At 44.6% G+C, this 19434-nt stretch overlaps 1 protein-coding gene across 3 annotated transcripts in view; it reads right to left on the bottom strand.

The window, feature by feature from the left end:
• Positions 1-19013, bottom strand: part of LHFPL6 (LHFPL tetraspan subfamily member 6) — a 234291-nt gene extending 215278 nt beyond the window's left edge. The window contains 2 exon segments of one of the 3 annotated variants that reach the window (NM_001077990.1): positions 16662-17237; positions 18692-19013. In NM_001077990.1, the coding sequence (NP_001071458.1) occupies positions 16662-17046 (385 nt within the window). In that variant the 5' untranslated portion in view covers positions 17047-17237; positions 18692-19013. 3 annotated transcript variants of the gene reach the window in all.
• Positions 19014-19434: the final 421 nt, after the last annotated feature.

Genomic DNA, 19434 nt, shown 5'->3' with positions numbered 1-19434 from the left:
AGATATGCAGATGACACCACCCTTATGGCGGAAAGTGAAGAAGAACTAAAGAGCCTCTTGATGAAAGTTAAAGAAGAGAGTGAAAAAGTTGGCTTAAAGCTCAACATTCAGAAAACTAAGATCATGGCATCCGGTTCCATCACTTCATGGCAAATAGATGGGGAAACAGTGGAAATAGTGGCTAATTTTACTTTTGTGGGCTCCAAAATCACATATTCAAAAGCAGAGGCATTACTTTGCCATCAAAGGTCTGTCTAGTCAAGGCTATGGTTTTTCCAGTGGTCACATATCAGTGTGAGAGTTGGACTATAAAGAAAGCTGAGCGCCAAAGAATTGATGCTTTTGAACTGTGGTGTTGGAGAAGACTCTTGGGAGTCCCTTGGACTGCAAGGAGATCCAACCAGTCCATCCTAAAGATCAGTCCTGAGTGTTCATTGGAAGGACTGATGTTGAAGCTGAAACTCCAATACTTTGGCCACCTACTGCAAAGAGCTGAGTCATTTGAAAAGACCCTGATGCTGGGAAAGATTGAAGGCAGGAGGCGAAGGGGACAGCAGAGGATGAGATGGTTGGATGGCATTACCAACTCAATAGACATGAGTTTGGGTAAACTCAGGGAGTTGGTGATGGACAGGGAGGCCTGGTGTGCTGCGGTTCATGGGGTCGCAAAGAGTCGGACATGACTCAGCGACTGAACTGAACTGAACTGATGATAGTATTGGACACAAGAAGTGACCTAGCCAAAATCAGGAAGTGAGTGATAGTCACTTTAGTCCTGTCTGACTCTTTGCGACCCTATGGACTGTAGCCCACCAGGCTCCTCTGTCCTTAGAATTCTCCAGGCAAGAATACTGGAGTGGGTTGCCATTTCCTCCTCCAGAGGAAGGAAATTTTGCTATCATGTATGACAGTACTGGACACAAGAAGTGACCTAGCCCAAATTAGGAAGTAGAGGAGTGGTAATTAACAGTGTAACACAGAGTGCAGTCCAAGCATGTCATGGGCCCCAAGTCAGAATTGGGCTCACGTGAATACCTGGATTCAAAATTTTCCACAATGATTTTGAGCAAATCATCCATCAAGTGGATGTAAATGTTGTGCTAAGGACAGGGGTGTGCTGAGAGACTGCAGCAGAGGGACTCACACATGGGAGGCAGCTCCCACAGGCCTCCCCCAGAAATAACCAACGTTGGTCAGGTTCCAAGGAAACACACAAAAGGCAGGATTCCTTCAACTGTGCCATCAGAGAAGGCTTTATAGGGAAGTCAGCATTCAAAACACACCTTCAAAAACAAGTGGACTTCGGGCTTGCATCAAGGGGAGGAGGGACGTGGCCAGCCAAGGCACAGACATGAGACCTGGGTAAAAAATATACAGGAAACACTATGACATTTAGGCTGGGCAAAGCACAGTCCAACATAAGGATGCCAGTAGATGGTGACATGATAAATGGGGCAGGTGCTGCTGCTGCTAAGTCACGTCAGTCATGTCCGACTCTGTGCGACCCCACAGAAGGCAGCCCACCAGGCTCCCCCATCCCTGGGATTCTCCAGGCAAGAACACTGGAGTGGGTTGCCATTTCCTTCTCCAATGCATGAAACTGAAAAGTGAAAGTGAAGTCGCTCAGTCATGCTCTGCGACCGCATGGACTGCAGCCTACCAGGCTCCTCCATCCATGGCATTTCCCAGGCAAGAGTACTGGAGTGGGGATGCCATTGCCTTCTCTGGGGGCACGTGAGGCACCTTGTAAACAGCCTTTATCCACGGGAAGCATGAGGGGCCATGATCCCAGCCAAGAAGATGACTCTTGGTCACCACAAGGATGGACAAGAGGGAGGCAGGTGAGCAGGAACGTAGCCCGGGCAAAAGACAGACATTGGCCACTCAGTACGGGTCCTCTGAGCCATTTGAAATCAATGTGACAGGGCACCATGACACTGCAATGAAATGTAATTTAATGCCTTTTTAATTAATGGCTTTTTCACAATTAATGGCTTTTTAAATGGTCACTCAGAGATCATGACTATCGCAGTAACATGTCTCAATAACATGTCTCAGTACAGTTACATATTATATAAACTTGCTCATAGAACATTCAAGGCAGTAAGATGTCTCAGCCTTCTACAGGATTCAGCCTCTGATGACAAAACAGATGACTGTTTTACAGCATGTTCTTCTGCCCCATCTCTAGCCTCAATTTCAAAACACATTTTATCTTTCTCTAAGAATGCACTTGGTACAGTTTTTAAAGAATTATATACAAGCATCAAAGATATTTTCTTTTTATTTTGCTCAATCCCCCCCAGGATCCGAAACAAAAGCCCTACAAGCCCTGAATTGAGCTTTAATCTTAGAGAACATCACTGCAACATACAACCGCAAATATCACTGGCAAGGTTCATTTTGTGAAGATAAAAAAAAAAATGATCTAGCTGTAGAACACAATACTGAAGCTGGCTGTTGTTGGAATATCAATGACATCTTTCTGAGGGAGAGTCCAGTGACCAAAGCCCTGAATTTATAAACTCCCTGAGGTCACAACCCTATATTATATTTACTTCTTTTGTTTCCCACGGCACCCACAGCATAAGACTGCAGCAAGATTTTAAGATAAAATGAGAAAATCTGTACCAGAGTGTTTTGTATATTAAAAAATGATATATTCAAAGGAGCTAATATCAGGGACTTCAGTGGTGGTCCAGTAGTTAAGACTTGGAGCTTCCATTGCAGAGGGCAAGGGTTCAATGCCTGGTCAGGAAACTAAGATCCTGTATGCCATGCAGTATGGCCAAAAAAAACCCTCACAAAAATCCTATTTTTTATTGTTGTTGTTGTTAGGGGAGAGAGGTTGGAAAGGGAGGGAAATAAGTACACATATAGCTGATTTGGAGTTTCCCTGGTGGCTCAGACAGTAAAGAACCTGCCTGCAATGTGGGAGATTCAGGTTCGATCCTGGGTCAGGAAGATCCCCTGGAGAAGGGAATGGCTACCCACTCCAGTATTCTTGCCTGGAGAATTCTATGGACAGAGGAGCCTGACAGGCTACAGTCCATGGAATCGCAGACATGGACATGACTGAGCAACTAACACTTTCACTTTTCATAACTGATTCACTCTGCTGTATAGCAGAAACTAACACAACATTATAAAGCAATTATACTCCAATTAAAAAAGTTAAAAAATATTTTTTAATGTAGCTAGTATTAGGTGAATGGAACTCTAAAACGTTAGTTGACTTGGAACTCTAAAGAACTGATTTTCCTTTCAGTTAGTTTCTGTGGTTATTCAAAAAGGATAAAAACATGGATAGGTAGTAATCAAGCTATGTATCGAGGAAAGATGAGGTTTAAAGGAAGATACTTCGTGGAACCTAAGGATAATATTTAAAAAAATAACCACCAAGGTAAGCCAGAAAGAAAAACACCAATACAATATACTAACGCATATATGTTATTTAGAAAGATGGTAATGATAACCCTGTATGCGAGACAGCAAAAGAGACACAGATGTATAGAACAGTCTTTTGGACTCTGTGGGAGAGGGCGAGGGTGGGATGATTTGGGAGAATGGCATTGAAACATGCATAATATCATATAAGAAACAAATCGCCAGTCCAGGCTCGATGCAGGATACAGGATGCTTGGGGATGGTGCACTGGGATGACCCAGAGGGATGGTACGGGGAGGGAGGTGGGAGCGGGGTTCAGGATGGGGAACACGTGTACACCCGTGCAGATTCATGTTGATGTATGGCAAAACCAATACAATATTGTAAAGTAATTACCCTCCAATTAAAATAAATAAATTAAAAAAATAAAATAAAATAATGATCTCAGAAAAAAAAAATAATAACCACCAAGATGGAGAAAACCCACAACATGGAAGTAGGAGCTCAAAGAAACAAACACACCTATACAGATGGTGGGCTGCAGTCCATGGGGTCTCGAAGAGTCGGACATGACTGAGCGACTTCACTTTCACTTTTCACTTTCACGCATTGGAGAAGGAAATGGCAACCCATTCCAGTGTTCTTGCCTGGAGAATCCCAGGGACGGGGGAGCCTGGTAGGCTGCCGTCTATGGGGTCGCACAGAGTCGACATGACTGAAGCGACTTAGCAGCAGCAGCAGCATACAGACGCTGAGAACACCTATTCAGATCGCACCTCAAATGATGATCTACGGGGGTCAAATACAGCTAGTAACAAGGTGTATTTACTAGGTTCCTAAGTAATAAGTCACCTGCCAATAAGAATATTATTAGTTCAAAAATTACTTTGGGAAATACAGCAGAGTGCAATAGCAAACTATAAGTGGAAACAAAGTTCTTTTAGTTCTTTCTCAGTCTGCTTCTATTCATTATGTTATCTTCATAGCTAGAATTCTGCCTAACCAGTGAGCAGGACTCAGTAAATATCTGTGTAATGAAGCAAGCTAATTAACTGTTTAAGTTAAACTGTAAAATTTTGAGTCAAATATACCATTGGTAATGGCCGCCATTTATGGGGACGCTACCTTTTCAGGCCTGATATTACCTGACTTACATGTACACCTCGCAGAAACCCAATGAGTGTTACTAAAAAGCAGAGACATCACTTTGCCAACAAAGGTCCGTCTAGTCAAAGCTGTGGTTTTTCCAGTGGTCATGAACAGATGTGAGGGTTGGACCATAAAGAAGGCTGAGTGCTGAAGAATTGATGCTTTTGAACTGTGGTGCTGGGAAAGACTCTTAAGAGTCCCTGCAACAGCAAGGAGATCAAACCAGTCCATCCTAAAGGAAATCAACCCTGAATATTCATTGGAAGGACTGACACTGAAGCTCCAATACTTTGGCCACCTGATGCGAAGAAGTGACTCATTAGAAAAGACCCTGATGCTGGGAAAGATTGAGGGCAGGAGGAGAAGGGGGCGACAGAGGATGAATTGGTTGGATGGCATCACCGACTCAATGAACATGAGTTCGAGCAAACTTTAGGAGGTAGTGAAGGACAGGGAAGCCTAGTGTGCTGCAGTCCACGAAGAAGTCGCAAAGAGTCAGACACAACTTAGTGACTGAACAACAGCAGCAACAAAAGGTGAAAGAACTCAGGCTGAGTCAGTTGCTTGCCGGTGGCCATGAAGCTGTTGAGGGGCAGAATTCATCCCTGTCTGCCCAGATCCTGCTTTACAAGACAACGCACAACCACAGAATCATGTAAACACAAGAACAGAAGGCAGCACTTGAAGCTTTGTTAATAGAAGGGGGGAAAAGGCATTAACATTTTATTTTACTTACAGTCTTACAGAAACAGTTTCTTCTGAGATCCGACCACATGCAAAATCCTGAAGCATCCCACGTGGGGAAAACTGTTGTTATTCTAATCCCAGGCTGCAAGTAATGCTACAAAAACAATCTGCCACAACTTACAAGCTTAACAAGCTAAACAGGGAAAGTATAGAGAAATGAAAACATGTCCCTCCTCCAATATTTTCCACCATCTTAAAAACTCATCAGAGTCAGATTTCCAGATCTGCTCTAAGTAGACTGCAAGAAGATTATGGTAAAAACCACACCACACAAAGCATGATTGTCTGAAATTACTCTGAAGTCAAATGTACATAAAATGGTGCCACACAGAGAAGAAGAGCTGGCTGCTGTGTAATTTCATGAAACCTGCTGGGCACCGAGGTCATGGGCAGCCAAAGTGAATTTTAACTGGTGCCAACCAGGAGGCTATAATCAGGACAGCCACCAGTGGGCGGATGAGATAAATGAACCAATTGACTTTCTTCCACCAGGCGATCAAAATAGGAATGCCATCCTTATACATGAAACAAACAAAAAAAAACAAATGTTTTTTAAGTTAAAATATTCATCCTTCACATCTCTGTCTTTTCACTACATTTCTAGACTCTTCTTTCCTCCAGGCACATTTATGTGAGTGAACAGAATGCAGTGTGATTTCTGTTCCTACCTTGAGTTTTCCTGCAACCTACTCCAGAAAAATAAAATCTATTCCTACACAGCACAAACTTCTCCATAACCCTGGTCCACCAGCATAGCAGATGTCGAGTGGCTGGTGCTATCCAAGGGCAAGCTTAGAACTGATGATGGAGTCAGACATAGCCAAGAACCTGCCTTCCAATCAGGACAGTCAAATGCTAAAAGAAAGTGTCAGGATGAAAAACCACGTCTTTTTAAGAGTGAGTGAAGTAACACTGGGGCTTCCCAGGTGGCTCAATGGTGAGAAAAAAAAAAAAAAAAAAATCCGCTTGCCAGTGCAGGAGACACAGGTTCAATCCCTGGGTCAGGAAGATCCTTTGGAGCAGGAAATGGCAACCCATTTCCAGTAATAATGGCAACCCAATACTCCAGTATTCTTGCCTGGAGAATCCCATGGACAGAGGAGTCAGGCAGGCTACAGTCCATGGAGTCACAAAGAGTCAGACTCAACTGGGCAACTGAGCACCAACACACAAAGTTACACTTCTCATAGGAGGTTCTCAAAGACACTATGGATCTATATATTTAAGCCTGATCTTTCTCATGAGCTCTTTGCCCATGTTGCCAACTACCCACATAACCTTCCACCTCAAGTCCTTGAGCCACAAACTGTGGATTAAGGAGGTGTTCTTTGGTCATTATCCTCCAGATCCTAGGAGATGCACAAACTGAGTAGGCTGCCAAGCAGGGCAGCTTCTGCCAGCCTTAGCCAATTGGGCTGCAGACCTTGAGTCTTTTCTCCTCAGCACTGCCCATTGAAAAAGCCAAAAAGGGACTTCCTGGTGATCCAGTGATTAAGAATCTGTGCAGGGGACGTGGGTTCCATCCTTGGTCCAGGAAGATCTCACCTGCCACAGGACAACTAAGCCCGTATGCCACAACTACTGAAGCCCACGTGCCCTGGAGCCTGTGCTCGGCAACCAAAGAAGCCACTGCAAACAGAAGCACCGCAACTAGAGAAAGCTCCACATGCAGTAATGAAGACCCAGGGCACCAAAAATAAATAAATAAATAAAAATTGATTTTAAAAGAGAAAAAGCCAAAAAGGGGCCGGTATAGGACAACGGGAGCTCTGGACATATCGCTATTGATTAAATTCCTTTGCAACATGCTTTTGCATTTGTGGGAGTCACATGACTTATGTCAGTGCAGCCACAGGATCACTGACTTGCAATTGAATTGGTTCTGCCTTGATGTTCTTATTTTCCCTCTCCTCCAAGTTCCCCAATAAGATTAAGTCTCACTGAACTGCACTTCAACTGCTTGGGCCTTGCTGCCCCCTCCTTAGGGATCAGCACAGCAAGGCTCTGGACTCTGGGAAACATAAGAGACAAATATAGACACAAAAGCTAGGATGGAAATACAAGCAGTGTGGCCTGGCAAGTCCCGTCTCTGTACCTCCTAGAAGAAGACTGTGGTTATGAGGTGTGGGACTCCCGCAGGAGACGTGGTTTACGAGGCAAGGTGACTACAGAGATTGTCAAGATTATAATTTTCTATTTAAATTAGCCAACGCAACCCCTGAAAACAAAACAAACCTACAAAACACATGAACAGCAGCAGAAACGATGTCTCGCCACTCACTAAATTGCAGAATATAGTGACTCTACTGTAGGTCCCACCTAGACAGGCAGAGAACGTGAAAAATCTTATATCTGTATCCAAGACAACGATGCGCATATAGTTGTCGGGGAGAAACAATACAGGGAGCTTGGATATTAACAGGGAGCCAAATGTGGTCAGGAGTGAGGAAAGGCTATATTGACTTTGACCATGAACCTATGTCCCCTTTTCCAGCTACACATGTGCTGGAATGCCACGATCCCGTAGGGAATCCAGGTCTTCCCAGGTGTGCCCAAACCCCTCCCAACATCATCAGGTACAATCTGCTACCCATACAGAAGGTACCTTCGTAGACTGCAAGAGGGGACCATCTGGGTAACCTCATCATAAGATAACATGGGGGTCAGAGTTTTAGAAAAACTCTGGAGCTTAAAGGTGGAGATAAACGCTAAGAAAGTCAGGTCTCATATGCAGCAACTCTCACCAAGGAGCACTAAATCACATGAGAATTAGATGTCATCACAGAATCATACCAATTTAGAACTTAAAGGCACATTTCATTTTTTCAAAAATTTGATTCGACAAACATATGGGAACTATAACTTACACTGGAATAACACAAGGACATTTCATCGTTCACGGCCTTCAGTGCAACTGACTTATGGCATAGAGATAATAATCATTGATAATATTAACTCATTAAGGCATAACTAGTTTCCTGTCTTGCTCTACCATATTACACATCTGTAACATGACTAACATAAGCTATTACATATAAGCTATGAAAGGAATCTATTAGGTCTCCAAACTACACTCATTTACTCGTCTAAAAATAGGAGCCATAAAACCCTTTTGCCTCGATCTTAGAAATGTGTTCAAAATCGTTTTCTGATTCCCACAGCTTCGCTGAGGTCTTCTCCATCTCTGGCCGAACCTGCTATAACAATAGCCTCTTGCTGCCTTTCCTGGTTTTGTTGTTTCCCCAGATCAGCCTTTATTTCTCATTGCCACTAGATTATATAGTTCCTAAGTCAGTTTCTCCCATAACCACTCAAAGACTTCAATCTAAAGTTGACCTTAGGTAAGTGTAGAATTCTTACCATTAAACAAAAATACAGACTTTCGGACCTGATTTTGTTCCATTACCCCCACTCCATACTTTACAGGATATTGCCATTTCCTGAACGCCCATCAGATCTTTTTATAACTCCTTGGCTTTGAGAATTTGACATTTCCACTGCTCGAAATTCCAAGGAGTCTTCTGCTCATCTTTCAAACCTAGTTCATCTAGTGCCTCTGTTATGAAGCCTTTGCAGACCCCTCCAGACACGAGGTCCCTTCCTCTCCTGTGCTCCTACAACATTTTGTTCACACTTCAGTGGACCCTGAACATTTTTAAACATTGGTGATTTTTGCCCATTCACCAAAACCCCCAAAAGTTCATAGTATGATATAATCTGCAACTTGGCTAAGGCGGGAACTGGAATTAAGTATTGTATTTTAGCCAGGATCCAGGAAAGCTGAAACCAGCCTAAGTATTTCAAACACAGAAAATGCAATATAATACAGGAAACGGGTTACACAGATGATGGAGGAGCTAAAAAGCCACATAGATGTTAAAGAGGTGACCCGGAAACTGGCATCAACCAAAAACTACTACCATCCATGAGACTGGAATGGTGTTGGAAGAAGAGGGCATCACCAATGACTGGAAGAACCGGGCTGTGTACCTGGTGAAGGATTGTTGACAGTGGCTTCCAAGGGGAGCTGTGACAGTGAAGGTCAGGGCTTTCCAAAAGGAGAGACAATTGCTGCCAAAGATGCTGCCAAAGGGAGAGCTAGAGAGAGAGACATACCCTGGCTTCTCCTTCCCTCCCGTTTTCCAAGGGCCTCCCATTGGCCTAATCTATCCAGAGGCCAGGAGTCAAGGCTTCTGGGAAATGTAGTCTCCTGTGAAGCAGGAAATGACTGGCACCATGTGAGGCTGGTGAGCCCCTCACTTGGCAGCTGAATGAGCCTCACCAGCCTCTCAACAACTATATGCAATGGAATGGACATCTGTGTCCTGAGTCCTTTGGACTGTAATTATACCTCACACATTGGTTTCCTCCATAAGACCATGAGCGCCTCCACAGTAGTGACCTTATCTCAACTTATATCCTGGTGTGCTATTTGACATTTGGTAGGCACTCAATACGGAGAAGGCAATGGCAACCCACTCCAGTATTCTTGCCTAGAAAATCCCATGGACGGAGGGGCCTGGTAGGCTGCAGTCCGACTCCTGCAGGGTCGATAGGAGTCAGACACGACTGAGCGACTTCACTTTCACTTTTCACTTTCATGCATTAGAGAAGGAAATGGCAACCCACTCCAGTGTTCTTGCCTGGAGAATCCCAGGGACGGGGAGCCTGGTGGGCTGCCGTCTATGGGGTCGCACAGAGTCGGATATGACTGAAGCAATTTAGCAGCAGCAGCAGCAGGCACTCAATAAATACTGCTCAGTTCAGTTGAGTCACTCAGTCGTGTCCGGCTCTTTGCGACGCCATGGACTGCAGTACGCCAGTCTTCCCTGTTGATCACCAACTCCCAGAGTTTATTCAAACTCATGTCCATTGAGTCAGTGATGCCATCCAACCACCCATAAACACTCATGCCCTGGATTTATTACATGTTATAACTCAGCACTTCCTAAAGTTTGTTGTGCTGGCCACTAATTCAAAAAGATGCTACTGCCTATCATAGGTAAGTAGGACTCTGCAATTTCCAAACAAGTTTGTGAAACAGTGTTAAAGTTAACCTGGAAAAAAAAAAAAGTTTAGCTGGTCTCATCGTACATTCAAGCTGCAATTAAAAAAAAACAATACTGTGGACTACATGGCTTAGAAACAACAGAAATTTATTTCTCCCATTTCTGGAAGCTAGAAGTTTAAGATCAGAGGGCCAGCACAGTTGGGTGGGGGCTCTCTTCTCCTTGTATCTTCACATGGGCAGAAGGGGCGAGGTGCTCTCTTCAACTTCTTTATAAGGGCACTAATCTCATCTGTGAGGGGTTCACCCTCATGACCTAATCATCTCCCAAAGTCCCCACCTTCTAATACCATCCCATGAGCATGAGGATTTCAACAAATGAATTTTGTGGGAGGACACAAATATTCAGACAGAGCAGCTTGTTTCTTCATTGCAGATAATACAGTTCATTCAGAGCTTTCAAAATGTGCTTGAAGAGAGAGATGTAGAATTATGCAGCATCATGCAACATATATGACTACAGAACATACATGTTTTCCAAAAGACTAACACTACACAGGGACATCAATTAAGGAGTCACTGCTTTAATTATCTTCACATTTGTGATATTTTATTTCTTTGAAATATTCCCATGAGGTAGAGAAGAACAAGGTCACTTACAGATAAAAATGTTGCTAATAAATAACTAAAACTAATACATCAAGTATTAATTGAATATATAAGATGTTATTTACTATTCTAAATATTATAGAGCTAGAAGGAAAATGTAAATATTCACCTATGTTAAGAGACTTATTATTCCTAATGGCCAGAAATTCTGAATTCTACATATAATACAAAATGGAATTTCAATTATTGCTGAAATAGTATGGTGATAGCATTCACAACTCAGCCAATAATTAATGGGATAACTTTGGGTGTCACTCTAAAATTCAGTGTTCATAACTGTTTAAAAAAAAAGAGAGAGAGAGAGACAACAAATAACCTGCCTCACTGGGGTGAAATAAGAACTGAATATGTTCTAAGGATCACCAGTCCCTGCAGGGACCCCACTGCAAATTACTTAGGAAAACACATAATACTACACTTTCCCCATGCCCCCCAGGAGGTTGGTACAGGCATCAAAATACTCTAGATTCTGTGCTGTAATGAAATTTATTAACTTTCGATAACCAACTGTTTCTCCAATCTACTTGTTTCTCAAATGGTTCTGCTTTTCCTGTTTACAGCTACTGGTATCCCCCAGGAATCTGTGATCCCTCGAACATGAATGTGATGCCTTATGAAAACAAAAATATGAATTTTAATGATAGCCAGGAATAAACGTTTTAAACTTGAGGCTGTTATGCTTTCTGATTATAAGCAACACACACACGAGGACACCCTTGGCAAGCTAGAGTTAGCTGCAAAGTTCAAGAACCAATAACGTAACAGTGATGACTCTGTATGAGGCGCAAATTGGATGCATCTTGAGATGCTGCCTATGTATTGTAGAGTGAGATAAAGCTGTCTTGAGTGTGTGTTTTTTTTCTTTTGAAATGATTATGAATTTACATGCCTCAGCTGGTTTTTCCTATAACTGAAAATACATGTTTTACAAGGCAATGGGACAATTCATAAATCTATGCAGATGTAAATCTAGTGAGATTTAGTTAGTGTGTCAGTGAGACTTGATTTAGTTTAGTTTATGTGGTTTTTCAAGTAGTCATGTATGGATGTAAGAGTTGAACCATAAAGAAAGCTGAACATCAAATAATTGATGCTTTCAAACTGTGGTGCTGGAGAAGACTCTTCAGTCTCTTGGACACAAGATCAAACCAGTCAATCCTAAAGGAAATCAACCCTGAACAGTCATTGGAAGGACTGATGCTGAAGCTCCAATACTTTGGCCACCTGAGGCGAAGAAGTGACTCATTAGAAAAGACTGATGCTGGGAGAGATTGAAGCAGGAGAAGGGGGCAACAGAGGACGAGATGGTTGGATGGCATCACCGACTCAATGGACATGAATTTGAACAAACCTCGAGAGATAGTGAAAGGCAGGGAAGGCTGGCGTGCTGAGTCCATGGGTTTGCAAAGAGTCGGACACAGCTTAGCGACTAAGCAACAACAAATGTGTTAGTGAAACTAACCAGTCCAGACAGACCCTGACCTCAGAAGTGTCAGCTCTCCCTGCGTTAGCTGGTGGCAACAAAGGGAAGTAAGTCAAAAATCAGATGATTCTCTTAGAAAGACTCTACTCCACAAGAAGGAAATGAAGATTTGGACATTATGGGTACAGTGGCTTTTAAGTGGCTCAGAGTTCAAAGCAACTCACCTGTGCTTTACACGGTAAGGTTAGAGGAAGGAGGAAACAGTAGTTCGTGATCTCTAAGGTGTAATTTAAAGAGGAGCAAGAAGAGCTCTGCCTGTTGCCCCAACTAGCCCAGGAAATGCCTGGATTTCTTAAAAATTAGAGCAACTTCTTACGGTGAGGACACTGTCACTAAAGGGCCATGCTGCCCATTAACACATCAACACTTATTTGCCTTATTTCTCAGCTGTCATGTGACAGAGAACCTGGATGTGAAGGAAAGCAGAACGCGACAAATCGTCATGGCTGATCAGGTTTAAAGTGGAGCAGGGGGAGGAGACGTTGCAAGCCCTCATCCCAAAGGATGAAAGACAAGTCCAGGTGGAGCCCTACAGTGAGGGGCTCTGTGCTTTCAGCACAGAGATGGGTTTGTGGCAAGAAGCACTCTGTCGTCATTACTGTCGTGAGTGGCACTTAACCATCAATTAGTTGAAGAGATGGTCTCGCCTGGCTTCTCTGAACAGAACAGTGTCTCAACTGGAAAGGTAGTTGTTTACTACTGATTTGCATTCTACACTCATTTTAAACACATATGCGACTCGCATCCAAACGAAATATGGAATAATGCCCATTTGGGACTCCTCCGAGCCCTCTCATTATAGCACCAGCAATTTCCAAAGATGAAATCTACAGATTCGGACGCTGACAATTACAAGCACCCGTGGGCAGAACTTCAGTTCAGTTCAGTCGCTCAGTTGTGTTGACTCTTTGCGACCCCATGGACTGCAGCGCGCCAGGCCTCCCTGTCCATCACCAGTTCAAACTCATGTCCATCGAGTCGGTGATGCCATCCAACCATCTCATCCTCTGTCATCCCCTTCTCCTGCTGCCTTTAATCTTTACCAGCATCAGGGCCTTTTCAAATGAGTCAGCTCATTTGAACTTAAGATAGCCTTAATATGTCCTTACAGTGTTCTTACATGCTTCATTTACAGAGCCCGTAAATAAGATATTTTTCTAATGCATACGTCAAAAGTTTGGTATTAAGCTTTAAAAAAGTCTATTAAAGTACTTAATGATGTATCGGAAAGAACATAATTTTGCGTTCCACAAACAGAAACGTTACAACCTCTATCTTCTCATAACACCATTACTACACTTTCAGCGTGTCAACATTTTTACTAGACATGATACTTTTCAAAGGCTTTCTACGTGCCTGTTAAAAATTGAATTGAGGATAAAACTCAACCCAAGCTGGTTTTTAAAAATTATGACAAAGACATGACTTAAAATACAAGATGGAGATGGTGGCAATTAAAGTTTATGAGCAAGTTACTTCGAGAAAGGCAGAAGCCACTGACTCCTTGGAGGACTTTCTCTTATAGGTGGTAAATGTCCGTGGACCACAGTGCCCCCTCTGTGTTGTCCCATTCATTTGCAGGTGACATTTTAACCTCGAAGCAGCCACAGCAAGACGATTCAAAATGAAGTTGACACTGTGTCCTTTAACGAGTTCCAAAGTACTGCAGGGGTTTTACTGCCTGATGTTACACCATATGCGCACACTCTGGACACAGCAGGCAGGGTTAAGCAGGATGCTTCTGCGCTCAGCCATTCTCCTGCTTCCTGTTGTTGTTGGAGCAATCCTAAGTTTAGCTAAACATAACCTTTCTGGGTGGATCATTTTTTAGAAGGAGAATCCACCTTATAGCAGAGTGCCCTGTAATGTTGACTGTATTTTGAAAGCACAGACATTGAGTAAATTCACAGAACTCAGTGATTTGGTGCTGTGCTATCTTTATGAAACCTATTCTATGAAAACTTTCATAAAATTATTTATCACTCAAGTTTTTATGCATAAAAGCTTGAACAAGTATGAAATGAACAGGAGAAATTCTTTCTGAAGCATTTTTTGGTCAACTGGTCTATCACTAAAGCGGTAGTGATTAATGGCAAACTTTTCAAAATCTTTTCTTTAGCTCAAGTTATTTTTTAATTCTAAAATGACGATTGTCTTGGGTAGTGGGGATATATTTACTTACTCGGGTCCTCAAAAGGTTTGAATCAGAAAATCCCTCTTAGGTTTCACATTCAGAATTTTTTTCTGCAGGATATGAGTAATATATTTGAGACATGCTAATAAGAACCCATAGCCTCAGCTCAATGTCAGTAACTCTTAACAAGTGAGAGTTCATGAAGAGCATATACGAGGGAAAAAAACAGACCTTTTAAAAGTATACATAACTTCTACTATGGTCTTTTCCCTTGAGTTTTCTGTAAAGTAGAACATTAAGCTCTTTATAATTCCCCCAAATCTATAGATAGTTTAGAGAGAGAAGCATAAATCTCACAAGTCTCAGATTTACTTCCTGTTGCCTTCTTGCATGAGACATTTAAAGGTAATCAATAAAAACTGATTCCTCTTCGTAAGCACTTTCCTGTTCTACCAGAAACAATAGTAGCCTCTGCCCCAAAGTGAAGAGGAAAAAATGAAAAGTAATGTTTACCAGGAGAAAAAGAAATTATCCAAGTATTTTTCCTGAGCCAAGTGAAACACAAACTGCAAGTCAAAAGTTTATTCTTAAAGAAAAAAAAAAAAAAAACTTTTAAATATTCCTGGCATTAGTCCTGTTTTTCAAATCTGAGGTATCAACAAGTTTTTAACTCCGGATTTGTATTTCCACTCTCTGCAAAAACCTCATTCCGTTTCCTAATGGCTTTCCGGTACTGTCCTTCTGTAGGAATCTGTACATCACACGCAAGACTTGTGCTCAATGCTGAACAGTAAAGGAAGGACAGTTAAGCCCCCCAATTACCTCCTAGGGCAGAGTGAGCCACAAAACCCCAGGGAACAAATAGATGAGAACAGAGTTACATCTGGTAAGGAAATAAAGAACTGCAAACAACTGGATCTCTTACTCCAAAACACAACACTCTGGGCCCCTTGCATTTTCAGCACAAGAATTTTCATACTCAAAACGTTACTTGAAAGTTTAATATTAGATAATCTGAAATCATCTGTTGGGATGTCTCCAATATGTAGACTCTATCTGAGGACTCTGTACTGTTTTCTCCTCTTCTGGATTTTTCACAAAAGACTGCAAGAGAGCACCCAAAGAAAGAGCCGGTTGCAGACTCTTACTTTGCGATGAAGTTACAAATATATTTTATATATTTTCCTGGCTTCCTGTTTCCCCGTGTTCTGTACTATCTGCAGAGGTTGTCATATTTCACCAAGGCGGATTATAAATCAGACAAGTTCAGCCCGTCAGGTTGAAAAATGGAGGTGAAAGGCACAGCGGAAAATAAATAAAGTATAATTAAAACCATATGACCAGAAATATTGAAGCAATACTTGCTGGAGGAAACCCAAGTAAAAATCAAACCTTTTCTGGTGTTAGTGAGACTAGCCAGTCCATTTGAAATAAGCACACATCACTTGTTAAAAATTCCTTTTTTTTTTCCTTCACAGCAAAAGCAGTCCTAACAAAGTAATTAAGCCTATCTTTGTGGCATAGTGAAATTCATAATTGTTCATGTAAAACTGATCTCTCATTTAAAACTGTAATCACTTATTTAGAAACATAATTTAAGATGGGGCAAGGCTCAATTTTATATCCAACAAAGAGTATTAAAGGCTTATGATGACAATGTTGACTCAAAAACCTTTTCTACTTTTCGTGAAGTTTTCATCTCTTAAGATCTCAGGACTCCAGAAAGACACAGACACTGCAATTGCTGGTTGTTGATCGTAAAGAGCCAGTAGCTATAAAATCCAAACTGTCTCCTCTCCAACATTATAAACAACCTAGACGTTACTGCCCCACAGAGGTGGTGCTTAGCAGACCAATGATGTACATGTTTGGGGATATACAGAAATTAAGAGCTCTTGATGTTTATAAAGCATTCCAGTAAAGAATCTCTGACTTTGGCAATCTGTCCCCAAAGCCACTCTATATCCACATCTCCCTATCGTTCCAAGTGTCAATTACCATAATCTCAGTAGACAGCTGGAACACAATTTTCAATATTGCTCCAGGATTCCAGTAAACAAGTGAAGTTGAGTGAAGTCACTTACCCCCCAGAAACTGAATTCCTCCGGCCACTCTTCCTACAGTCCGGGAGATGAGCTCCGACACGCAGCAGCCCATGAGGGCAGTGAGCGCCACCAGGAGGAGCAGGCCACAGCCCAGGCCGGTCACGATGGTACAGATTCTCCATTCCGCGCTGGGAATGCCCTGGAAAGAGGCATAGCGCCCACACTCCTCAACCATCACCATCATCTGCCGACTCTCATCGTGCACAGGATACGAGCACCTCCGGAAAGTGCCGAAGGACACGGGCTTGCCCAGCTGTGATCCCCAGAGCCAGTAAGGCATGAAGAACCCCACGCAGGAGGTGGCTGCACAGAGAAACGAGAGCAGCGCCCAGATGACCCCGGTGCAAGTCAGACTGGATGCCATCTTTCACCTGACAGGGCAAGGAGGACCCAAAGTAACTGTTCGGGGTCTGCAGGAAGAAGTAAAGGCCGTCAAACTACCGGCTCCCCGCAGGTAATCCACAGTTCTGTGATGGGAGAGTGGCTACTAACAGAACGGATCTTCAGTCTTACTGGACATCAACTTCCCATTCTCTGCAGTAAGGATGCTGATCCCTGGAAAAACCACAACATTAAAGATTAAATGTCTTTACAGAAAAGATACGACCAACTCAGTTGGTCTGCAACTTTCAATTAACACCCATTCAGAGACACCTCCATAGTTCAAAAGTGAGAAGAACCCATTCTATCAACTTCTCGGTAATTCAAATTTTGTCAGACTGGCTTAAAGCTTTTTCATGTACACATGTTTCCTAATTAACTCGGACAGCTACTTACTTAAAGAAATGCATGACTTATTCCTACTTGCCAAGCCAGTGAATTCATTTCATATCCTCACGTTAAAAAGAACGCAGCATTTTTACTGGCGGTAAACAGAATTCTGAATGTTATACTAAAATAACCATAGTGTGGTTTATTCAGTTGGCTTACAAGTTCACGCTCATAATTTGCAGCAACTTTTCTGTGTTCCTTTAGGTGCATTAACTCTCTGCATGAGCCCGAACAAAATAATTAGACTCATTTTCACAATTACAGACTGTCTAGGCATACAGAGTGGATGGGACTCTTAGGCGTCTTGCCATGCTTATTCAGTAGTGTTTGGGAATGCCTTCAGTCTCAACTATCTTCTCTAGTGTCAACAAAAGAAAGCCTGTGTACGACTCATTTTCATATCTGCAATTCCGATTAATTGCTTCTAATTAAATTATTGGAACCATCTTTCCCATTGAATGAATGACTATGTCTCATCTGAAAGAGTCCATACCTTCCAGTCATTCCAGGGGTTCCACTTGCATCCTGCCCTCCCTTTTCAAACCGAGTTCCTTAGAACCACTTTCCCTACTTTTCATAAAGAACACAGAAGCCCAGAGCCCATGCACCCCACGGTTCCATTCCCAGGACTCCAGCTCTCAGAGTCCATCTCAAATCCTCCCCCTTTCCTTTCCAACTCCCACCCCTGCCCTTTGCTTTTCACCCACCGCCCCTTTTCCACTCCAGTATGTCACTCACTCCAGGGGAGCTCCGGCTACTTTTTTTTTTAATCTTGTCAACTGATGTCAGCATCAGCATTAGTCGCTGAAGTTGGTCTGTCTGGGCCCTGAGGCTGGGGCAGACGCGGGGTGGGAGGTTACTGAGTGGGTAGGGAGGGGGCCCTCACCTCGAGCTGGGGCCAGGCACCCCGGGGGGTAAGACCAGACAAGCCCTTAGCCAGCCAGCCCCCCGCAACGGCCGCAACCACCCCCACCCCGAAGACACACAACGATCCTTTAACTCCCCAAAGGGGAAGAGGGACATTTTCCAGCCGGCCCTGCGCGGAGGGAGGAGGTGAGGATGGGGTCCCCCACCCCGCCCCGGAGGCAGACGGACGCGGCGGGCCGGGCGAGCCGGCGGGGAGCCCAGCTCAGGAAGTCCGGAGCCTCGGGGGCAGCCCAACTCCGGCGTCCGGGGACGAGGGGCGAGAGAGAAAGGCGCGGAGCCCGCGCCCGGGGGCAGCCGCGCGCTGGACTCACATGGCTGGCGGGCGGCGGCCGCCCTCCCTCCTGGGGCCGGGGCGCACTCACAACTTGCTGTCTCTCTCCGGCGGAGCATCCACGGCGCGCCGGACGGTCCTTCCTTCTTCGCCGCGGTCCGCGACAGCCGCGGAGCCTCCGGGGCTGGCCGCGGGAGGGGTGCGCAGGGGCCGGCAGGGGGCGGAGGTCTTCGGGAGGACGCGCGGCGCCGCGCCCGGGCAGCCCGCGCAGCTCGGGCTCTCCGGCGGCGGCTCGGGCGGAGCGCTGGGGCGGCGCGCGGGGCGCCGGAGCTCACGGGCGGAGGAGCCGATCTGATCTGCCTTTGGCAGGCGAGGCACGCAGCGCCTCCTCCCCTCCGCCGCCCGGCCCTCCTCTCGCCTGTCCCCTCCCCTCGCGCCCGCCGGGACCCGGAGCGGACGCGGCCCGGGCGCGGCCGGCGGGGACACTCCCGGCGCGCGGGGCGGGGAGGGGGCGCGGCCCCTTGGAGCCGGGGTCCCCTCCCACCTCACTCCCCTAAACCTGGGCGGCTTTCTCGGCCCCTCCGGCCCCGAGCCCCCTCCGGGCCTCCTCGCACAGTCACTGCTTCCAACCCGAGAGTGGGATGGAGGCAGACAGACCGAGAAGTAGGGGAGAAAGTTGCTGGTCCTCTGGGGTGCTCCCCGGCGGGGGGCGGGGGGACGGGAGGGGGTCTGGGAGCTGAGACACGCTCCCTGGCTGCTCTCCTGAGTCTGGTGTTTGGGGTG

Source organism: Bos taurus, chromosome 12 (assembly GCF_002263795.3).
Source record: "Bos taurus isolate L1 Dominette 01449 registration number 42190680 breed Hereford chromosome 12, ARS-UCD2.0, whole genome shotgun sequence".
Lineage (NCBI taxonomy): Eukaryota > Metazoa > Chordata > Mammalia > Artiodactyla > Bovidae > Bos > Bos taurus.
This window is presented reverse-complemented; position numbering and strand designations above follow the sequence as displayed.